The sequence below is a fragment of the Xenopus tropicalis genome, chromosome 2 (assembly GCF_000004195.4).
Source record: "Xenopus tropicalis strain Nigerian chromosome 2, UCB_Xtro_10.0, whole genome shotgun sequence".
Lineage (NCBI taxonomy): Eukaryota > Metazoa > Chordata > Amphibia > Anura > Pipidae > Xenopus > Xenopus tropicalis.
The window spans coordinates 113,365,852-113,376,261 of NC_030678.2; the positions used below are offsets into that span (position 1 = coordinate 113,365,852).

General features: G+C 37.5%; 1 protein-coding gene across 2 annotated transcripts in view; it reads right to left on the reverse strand.

The window, feature by feature from the left end:
* The window catches only part of ube3a (ubiquitin protein ligase E3A (human papilloma virus E6-associated protein, Angelman syndrome)), a 35,838-nt gene extending 25,933 nt beyond the window's left edge, over window positions 1-9,905 (reverse strand). Inside the window, exons 1-2 of one of the 2 annotated variants that reach the window (XM_012956687.3) lie at window positions 9,609-9,905; window positions 3,017-3,061 (exon numbers count right to left, since the gene is read on the reverse strand). In XM_012956687.3, coding sequence (XP_012812141.1) covers window positions 3,017-3,061; window positions 9,609-9,721 — 158 coding nt within the window. In that variant the 5' untranslated portion in view covers window positions 9,722-9,905. The remainder of the gene's footprint in view (window positions 1-3,016; window positions 3,062-9,608) is intronic. The other variant, NM_001001213.1, reaches the window with a different exon arrangement.
* Window positions 9,906-10,410: the final 505 nt, after the last annotated feature.

Consider the following 10,410-nt stretch of genomic DNA (forward strand, 5'->3'; position numbering starts at 1 on the left):
CTAAAAAAACAAAAAAAAAAACAACCCAACCAGCCAGGAGCATAAGAGTTAAGGCTAAACTGTATGTCATATAGAAGGTAATTCATCACATGTTAGTGTGGAACTACCCTTAAATACAGACAGCTCTTAATAAAATAATCCACCATGCACTAATGTTACTCAGTGAAACCATGAACACATTTCTCAACTCTCAATGTCATTTCTTTTCAGAATTAATTTAAGGGAGCACTTCCATGCTACTTCAAGATCAGGCCACACACTGTCACATAGCAAACATATTGCAAGCACACTCTTTAAATAAAGCTTAGCAATGTCCGCAGACATGCACAACATGAAACAGAGCCAGCTATTGCTTCTAAAAATACAGCGAATCCATGAACATGTGCATCTTCCTGTTTCATTACACTGCATCTACAACTGCAATTAGCAGATGAGAAAAACAAATTTCCTTTGCAAGTATATGGACGCTCATGCATGAAGTTTGAGTTGAAATAATGTTTTATAACTGTTTACAAGGAAACATACAAGTAGCAAAAAAAACTAGGTAGCTTGATTGTACATTTTTTTTTCTAAACACATAAAAATATTATCCAAATTGTGGTAAAAACTTTTTGAATAATGTATTACTGACATATTTCATTTACATTAACAAATGGGTGAGCCGCTTACTGATTGTGCTGCTTATGTGCAATGGACCCAACAAGATATAAATAAATATACCCTTTTGAACCGCTTGCAAATTTTAGAAGAATTTCTAACAGTGTTTCAAGGAATAGGCATTAATAGTAACACATATTATAACATACGGGTGCAGGTTAGAATGGAGCTACATTTGTTGCTCTTTCCACTATTTCTTAAGGTGGTCAACTTACTGACACATGTACGGGGCCCAGACGACAGGCCTGCCAGACCATTATCTGGCTGAAAATCAGATTTGATTTGCCTGGGCGAGGATGGCATTGATAACATGACATGGCCCTCTCTCTCTGACAGCCTGTTTTGCCAGCAATTATGATCTGATTACTGGCCCGAGTGCCAAATGATGGGACCAGACCAAAAACACCCACCTCAGGGTGAGTATTTTGGAGAAAGATAATATCTTTATGATACGTATGACCACTTTCATTTGTCACTATAAAGTATTTCTTTAATCAAAATTAAATCAGCATCTAATAATGAAAATTGCACTGAAAAGATCTAATTTTAGTGGAATAATAATCTCTCAGTAATAGATGACATCTGTTTTCTGCATTACTATTAACATTTCCCCACTGCCCTAAACTCTACTACTGTTTTATGGGAGAGGGAGAACATTTGGTTTTTGAAATCCTTACGAGTGAAGGTGGGGCTAAAACTTTAGTGACCCCCCCCCCCCCAGTGATTACAATTGGGTAGTACTGGAGGACCGCATTTTATAAAGATATCTAAGTGCTAACTATTTCCATTTTCTTGATATTACAAACCCATAAGCACTTTTTATTAAAGCTATTATACCATGATTTTCTGTTCTATAAAGTAGCTTAGTATTTGAAATACTTAAGGTACAAGTGAATTGAGATATACTGAACTATGCTCTAGAATGCTTGCAACATGGTGTTTTCCTGCTAAGAGGTCTTCCCATAATGTAGAAGGGACCGTTACCCTCCTCAAACTTTGAACAATTTGTCACATCCATGTCTATTGTTAAAAGGTAATTTTTATAATCTGACAAGTGCTCCTTTCTATCTTTTCAAATTCTGAGATATAGTACAACAGTCCCATTCCCATTTTTAGATAGGAAAAATTATCATTGGCTATGGCTAGGTCCAGACCAAGAGTCAAAATAGGCCCTGGCTCCTCTGGCATTTGATATGGGACACAAAATCAAAAGAGACCACTTGTTCTCCAGCAATAATAGCAACTTGAACAAAAAGCAGTTTGGGGGCATTACGGCAGGTAAGGGTACTTGTACTGAAGTTGAAGCATGGTCAGAAAATGTTTTCTTAAATATTTGTCACTAAAAGCTGCCATGCAAGAAGTTTATTGCATGTGAAAGAAAAGTAAAAACGGTGACTAAACTGACATATTTATTAAACATATACAAGAAGCTTGGAAGGGATCTTCCTCTGGGAAATGCTGTGCTGATGTTAGTGATCTTTAAAAGATCACTAACTGTAAGCTCTTTGCGGAAGTGCTCTCTTTACCTCTTGTACTGGGTGGTTTGTATGTTTTCTTATATGTTTAAAGTATACACCCATTTATTGTAAAACACTGCAAAATATGTTGGCGTTTTATAAACACATAATAATAATAAGGTGGGGTTGATTTACCAACCCTTGGTAAACATTGCTAATGCTTCAGATTTATCTATTTATATTTTTGCTTTGTCCAACTCCTTTCTTTTTGCATGCCATTTACACCGGAGAGCAATTGGGGCATAGTGTAGAGCACTGCTACAATCACAAAAGGCAGAATGGTGTTTACCAAACAGACACACAATTTTTGAGAATTTGACACAGTAAAAAATCTTTCCTATTTTAAAATATTCAGGAAAGTCAGGAAATTGTTAGGCAGTGTTCTGAACAATAGACTAGAATATGGATAGGACAGGGCCTAAATAAAATATTGAGGAACAATAACAATGAAACTGTGGCCACACAGAGGAACAATTTTTTTCCCACTGCTGGGTTCGGTGAACCTCTAAAGTGGATGAACGCAGCAGCGAATAATTTGAAACATATAAAAAAAGGACACAAATTGAAAAGTTGTTAATTGGATCTCTCTCATACAAAAAATTAACATGAAGGTAAACTAGATCGAACTGCTTGGAATCCTTATGTATTCGATCTGTAATAAATGTATATATTTTAAGAAACGCAATTTCACTTCCACATTTCTGAACACACAGGTCCAAAATATTATGCTTAAGCCAGACACTAATACCAGGTAAAGAGTTCTGAAAAGCAATCAATATAGTTTAAATAATTGATCTACAAAGACATTGTATGCATGGAATGTGTGCTTCAGTTATACTTACATTCGGCTATTTTCTAGATTTTCTGAATAAGGGTCTCCTGGTGATCTGTAAAATATATAAATATTAATTTTCTTTAAGTCCTGTACCAGTGTTTTTCCATTTACTTTTGTCCAAATTTTCACTGTTTTCCGGGACATAAGAACTTTAGAGGTAAAGGGTTTTATTAGTAAGTTTTATATTTTCTCAGGACAATGGCACGTGGAGAATTTTGCAATGTTCTTGGGGTAAATTAAAAGGGATCAAAGAACCTACAAGTTCTTCTAGTCACTTTTCTTCTTTACTAAAATTGAAAAAGCTAAATATTTAGTATGCTGGACTTGATTATTTCCTAAACAGACATGATAAAGAAAATGGCCTTTATTGTTCACTAACAATGAAAATAGCCTTGGAGTGTTCCCATAACCCCTTTGTATATTTTAGCCTTTATTCTGCAAGAAGGCAGGCCAAACATCCATGTGGTTATAGCACCTGCCAAAAGCATTCCTTTTCATGGTGGTCATTGTCTTTTAAAACCGGTAATGGTCTTGGAGATCTCTCCCCTATAAAAAGCTAGATACTAGATATGAAGGACTTCATCTGTTAAAGGAATGTTGGCCAGATCAGTATATTAATTGCAGAATAATTACACTTTAACACTGTAATGTTCCCAGAGACACAGGTGACATGCAGAGATGACTGCTACTCAGCATACCTGCATGAATATAAGTGTGGGAATAAATACGCTGAAGCACAAAGCACTCAAAGGAAATTTCTCTTAGCCGTGAGTAACATAGCTTGATCTTGCTGGTTAGCTCCCTCTATAACAATGGTTCTCAACCTTTCCAATGCTGCGACCCTTTAATACAGTTCCTCATGTTGTGGTGACCACCAACCATAAAACTATTCCTAAGACCATCAGAAATATGTGTTTTCCGATGGTCTTAGGTGACCCCTGTGAAAGGGTCATTCGACCCCCAGGTTGAGAACCGCTGCTCTATAAAGTAACTTTTATTTTGCTCACTGGAAAATAAGATACTTTCACCCTCACCTACACCACATCCAGTATCATATCTAAATACCAGTTTTTGACAGGACTTAAACATACATACTTTTTAAATCATATTCAGTCGCTGCACAAAGAGTGGTTTTGTTAAATATTTTACGTATAAAAGATGAAGAAAATCGATCTGAACTGAGGATTTAGCAAACCTATACAGTGAAAGGGTGTGTTTATAGTGACTGCATGTTAAAATAAAGAATTTCAGACAGAAGCCAGCACTAACTTTTCTTCTGACTATTTTTTGGATATCTGACAAGAATGTCATGAAGCAGCAAATTCTGATAATCAGGCTAATGGTATAATAAATTAAATTGTTTTTGCCCTAGCAGTTGTGGAACTGGCATTTTCCCTGATGATGGCCACAAATGTATGCCATCCTTTCAGCCATGAGATTACCAACTGAGTAAGTGCAGATCAGTCCAAAAAGAATCCAGTAATACCCAGCATCTTTGCCTTCCCTGACTCAACTTTAGGTATACTGTGAACCCACAAGATTCAAAATTACACAAAAAGGGGTGTTTCACAAACATATGGGTAAATACACAAGGGCAGTTGGCATCATTAACCTATAAGTTTGCAAATCAGCCCAAATACTTGGAAATTAGGTTTGCAGAGTTAGTGATACTAAGTGATAAAGGGAATCATTTGCACTCAAGTTAGAAGACAAGATTATAACTTGAATCAGAAGATTTGTGCCCTATATCCCTATTCTCCTTGAATGGTAGCCCCAACGGCTACACAGCAGCTTACATATTTAACAAAATTGAGCCTTTGAAGCAAATAATGCATAGAAAATCTTTTTTTTTTGGAGTTTAATTCCTGTTGCACAGATAGGATATGACAAACTGAGAAACATGCGTAGGAATAGATTATGATGAGGGCATACGTATCTGCCACAGTAATGGTGTACAGATTTTTACTGTTGCTGGAAAGAACTCGAAGTGTGCAGGGAATTTTACTCACTGTGTGGTTCACTTACAGAAATTGATATTTCAATAACAATAAGCAAAACTTTTAGAATACAGCTACAGGAAGCAAGAGCTATTACGAAGTATTAAACTGCAAGTGTTTGCTGATGAAAACAAGTGTTTGAAAGTATGGCCAGAATCAGAGGTATTTTTCAGGCTAAGGTAACAGTATGTACTTGCCCTGACAGCTGCAACAGCCTCTATTTACAGTGACTATGTACATACGAACTGTACATTAATACAGAGATTGGGCAATGCATCACCCAGCCCAACAAATAGTCATATCTATAAAGAAGCAGACTTGCAAATTCATTTCCAGGTATTGCCGATTCCATTTTAAGTGCAACAATGCTATTAAAATATAACAGCTTTAGTAAACAGAATGTTCATTTTTGCTCCATTTTAAAAAATTGTACAAGCAGATACCATGACATTGTGCAACTAGGGAAACTCACACAGAAAGTCAAACTACAGTGCTGGAGAGCTTTACCCAAAAAAAGATTTATATCTGTTAACTTCACTAAAAAAAAAACATTTTCTTAAGCAACTCTAATCATTTTGTGAGATTTACTTTTTGACAACACTTCAGTAGTAAATCAATTGATTTAAACAGCTTACCGGTTTCTCAATGTAATTAGAGCCTTTCATTTCTACATACACTGGTGCTTGAAAGTTTGTGAACCCTTTACAATTTCCTATATTTTTATATGAATGTGACCTAAATCATAATTTGCTGAAATAGACGAAAAAACACCTAGTTAAACAAAATATAAACAATTATATTTGGTCATGTATTTATTGAAAAAAAAAAAAAAACATCATCTGCGTGTGGCAAAAGTAAATGAATTGTGCTCTCAGTACTTGGTGTGACCCCCTTGTCCAGCAATAAATGCAACTAAATGTTTGTGGTAACTGTTGATCAGTCCTGCACATCGAATTTTAGCCCATTTCTTCATACAGAACAGCTTCAGCTCTTGGGTGTTGGTGGGTTTCCTCATATGAACAGGACTTTGAACTGGCCGTTCCAGAACATTCACTTTATCCTTCTTTAACCATTCTTTGGTAGAATGACTTGTGTGACTTGACATATTTCTTTAGAATTCTCTGGTTAAGTTCACAATTAATTGTTCCATTAATGATGGCAAACCGTGCAGGCCCAGATGCAGCAAAACAGCGCAACGTTTTTCTTTCTCCATTTGTAACACTCCTCATTTAAGCCAAAACGTTCTATTTTGGATCCTCCATCCACAAAACATTCTTCTAGTATCCTTCTGAATTGTCAACATGATCTTAAGCAAATTGTAGACTGTAAGCAATGTTTTTGGGGGAGAGCAGTGGCTTTCTCCTTACTACCCTGCCATACACACCATTGCTGTTCAGTGTTTACCTGACAGTGGACTCAGGTGACATCTTGCAGTTGGAGTTATCTTTGATGGTTGACCACTTCTGGGTATGGTAACAACAGTCTTGACTTTCCTTAGTTTGTACACAATCTGACTGAGGTGGAGTACAAACTCTTTAGAGAGTCTTGTAACCTTTATGGGCGTCAACAACTTTTTTTCTGAGGTCCTCAGACACCTCCTTTGTTCGATCCATGATACAAATCCACAAATGTTTTGTATATGTGCTCAGGCTTTGCTGGATTCCCATTCTTTAAACACCAGGCTGAAGGTGAAATCACTTACTTTTGGAAACCTGCAGTTTTTGTTACTTGTTGTATCACGGTTTATATAAACTCATTCACTGTGCAATAACATGCACATGATTTGCAATTAGAAGACCAGGCCGATGACCATATGGATTCAACTGTGATAGTGTAGGAGACTAGATTATCTGTGATAAAACCCACTTGCATTCCTTTCTGGTAAAGCAATACAGGGGGTATTCAACATGAACTGCAGCCATGCTCTCAAATCAAAAATGACAGTTGATGTTTGCTGTCAAGGGCAAGCTTTCAAAATGTCAAAAATTACAGATGGGAGGAAACAGTTTACACTGCTATTCATTTCCTAAGTGTAAGAAAAAAAGGAGGTTTTGTAGATGTCCCTCTCAAACAATAGGATAAAATAGTACATAGAAACAAACTATGCTCTTCTTAAAAAGAGCCCCTTACAAAGGGAAAAAAAATAACCAGAAAACAAAAGTGCACCAAAATATTGATACCAAATTGAGACCAAAATATACCTTAGTGTGATATTGTTTAGGTTAGAAGACACACATTATAAAGTCAGCCTTCACAAAGGAAGCAAAGTGCCTCACCCAAGAACATGAAGCATACATTATTTTATTAGCTGTTAGTTTGACTTGCAATGATTCACCAAAACAGTTGATGATGATCCTCAGTGGTATCATTAAAAAAATTAACAGACACATTTGATGCACAAACTTCAAGTGGTATACAACAAAATAAGCTGCAATATTTCATGAGGTATGAGATATGAGATATGCAGAACACATAGAACAACCAATTATCACCAGTGCTTATGCTAAAACATAACACTTGCATGTATACTTAAAATAAATAGAATAAAAATAGATAGTAAATTATTTATCCCATGTTTAAACAATAGGTCCATCACAGACTAGTGGCACTGAAGCAGTCCATTACAAAGAACCTCCATGGAGATAGTCTGAATGAATTTTGCTTAGCTTTGCCAATTTGTCAGGAAGATGAAGGATAGGTAAGAATCCAAATCAATTTAGAGGTTAAGACATATCAGTGGGGGCATGGATGCTCCCAGTTGGCTCAGAGTGGTGCTGCAGAAGTGCATGATTCTTCCACAATAGACTTATTGTGTAAAAAACAAAAATGTGGCAGTGCATTATTCTCTTCAAAGTATTGAATATGCTTTTTAAAAAAAATCCAAGGCTGTGCTGGGCAGCCGGTGGCACTAAATATACTGAACTGTAGGATAGGAACCAATCAGCAGCTAGGTGGACCTGATCAGAAACTAACTCTGACTTTGCTTTGTGAAAGCAGGGCTGTAATTGGCTATGCCCACTACTACTGTGCTTCTGGAAGGGATAGTTAATATAAGCCCACTCCTCATTTAAAGCACAGAGAGGGACCATAGTGGATCTATGGGGAGCACCAATAAAGGGGTTAATTTTAAAGATAATAATGGAAGTTTTAATTATCCTATATGTCTTCTTTAACCAACTGCATGCCTGCAATCAGAGCAACAAACTATACCTTCTTTACATTGCGCTAATCAAACATTAAAACACAAGATCAGGGACACTGTTTCATATACAGGTACCTGTTATCCAGAATGCTGGGGACCTGGGGTTTTCTGGATAAGGGGTCTTTCTGTAATTTGGATCTCCATAACTTAAGTCTGTTAAAAACCATTTAAATATTGAATAAACCCAATAGGATTGTTTTGCCTCTAATAAGGATTAATTATATCTTAGTTGGGATCAAGTACAAGGTACTGTTTATTATTACAGAGAAAAAGGAAATCATTTTTTAAAAATTAGAATTATTTGCTTTTAATGGAGTCTATGGGAGATGGCCTTTCCATAATTTGGAACTTTCTGGATAACAGGTTTCCGGATAAGGGATTCCATACCTCTACAATATTTTTTAACAATATTAAAGATTTCTTCATGCACATGCACTTTATCAAATTGGCTTCTAGGCAAGTAAACCTACTACAGGCACAGATTGGCCACCCACACTGGTGAAGTAATTTTTTTAAAAAAAAGTTTTGCACTGGAGGCTATCCCAACAAGAACAAATATGGATCTGTCAATCCAACGATTTTGGGGAAATTGACACTCCAATGCAGGAGCTATGTTGCTACATCTTTAGACACTTAACACACAAATATGGCTCTGTCAAAATGATGGCAGCATTGATTGAGCACATTTAAAAAAAAGAATGGTTAGGGGAGGGGGTGTTTGTATTTAATCTGAAAATAGATACTTACCTGCCGTCTTTGTGTCATATCTATCTGCAACATCCATTTATTACAAGTGATTGCAGCCTTTGTTCTGCTTGTATTACCGTGTCAATGATGACTTTATAAGTGGGTTGGAACAGATACATTTATGAATTTATACACAATTATTGAAATTCCACTTACTCTCATTACAACTTTTCTTGTTATCCTACTCTGCAGTGCGCAGCAATTTTCCCTAGTTCTGACTAGTTTTTTCAATAAGCCTCCTAGTACAACGGGCAACTTTATTATAAATACGGATTAGGAGCAAGTTCTTATAAACTGGACCCTGTAACCCTGCTGTTTGATTACACAAGGCTTTTTTTGCTTGCTGTTGGTTGGAATATCAGAACAACTTGCCAGCAGTACATAAAGGTGATGATGGGCCAGACATTCCATGGATCATCAGTATAGCACATGGGAGCAGAGAAGCAATACATGGAGGAGCATGCATCTGAACTGATCACTATTCGGCCATGCAGTACGTCTTTGCTGCATGTGCAGTATTAGAAGGACGATATGGAAAGACATGTTCTGCTGCAGACTGAACACAATCCCAAAACACAACCCAGTTTAGCCAATCACTCCCCCTACACACACACAACTGGAGATGTTCATTCTGGAACATGAAAGTTGCTGACCTGTCTCCTTCAGGGCTGTGTCCCGGGCTGCTGCGGGGGGTGTTGGTCCTCCTCTCCTCGGGCTCCGGGGCTCCCTCTCTCTCCTGCTGCCACCTCTTGTCCGGGGAACTCATGCGAGACCCCCAATCTAAACCACAGCACTACTGCATACCGCCCAACACACCCGAATTTTTAAACACAGCCCGCAGTCCCAGATTGCTGCTTAAACGTCCCGCAACGCCGATAATACCCAGATTCCTGGCCCCTGCCGGACAGCTAATCCCGACGTCAAAAGTCTCATCTCGCGAGAGTGTGGCGTCACAGCTGACGTATAAGCGCAGTGACGCGGCACGTAGCCATTTGGGGAGTGACAGGGGACCTCAGTGTTGCGAAACCCCAAAGTGTTATTAACACGAGGTTGTTCGTTGAGTTCAGTGTATTTTTTCTTAGCTCCTACTTTTTTTTAACTCAGAACCTTTTCTTACAATTAGACCAATAAGGAAAGAGGACTTTGCGCAAAATAGGGCCAGATAAAATGAAGTCATGGTCTTATTTTTTGTACTGGGGATGTCAGTGTGTTTGGTAAACAACGGCCAGATTTTTCACCCAGTAGGAAAATTCAATGGGCGAGATTCACATGCAGTAATCTATAGTTTTTAGGCTCTTTATTCACCGCACCATCAGCATACCACAGTCATTTTGTGTAAGCAAGGTGTTGGTTTTTCACAATTCAAATTGAAATATAGAGTGTAAGCTCTACAGGGCAGGGACCTCCATCCTCTTGTGTCTTTAACTCTTAACTTATTGCAACTGTATCTTGTAT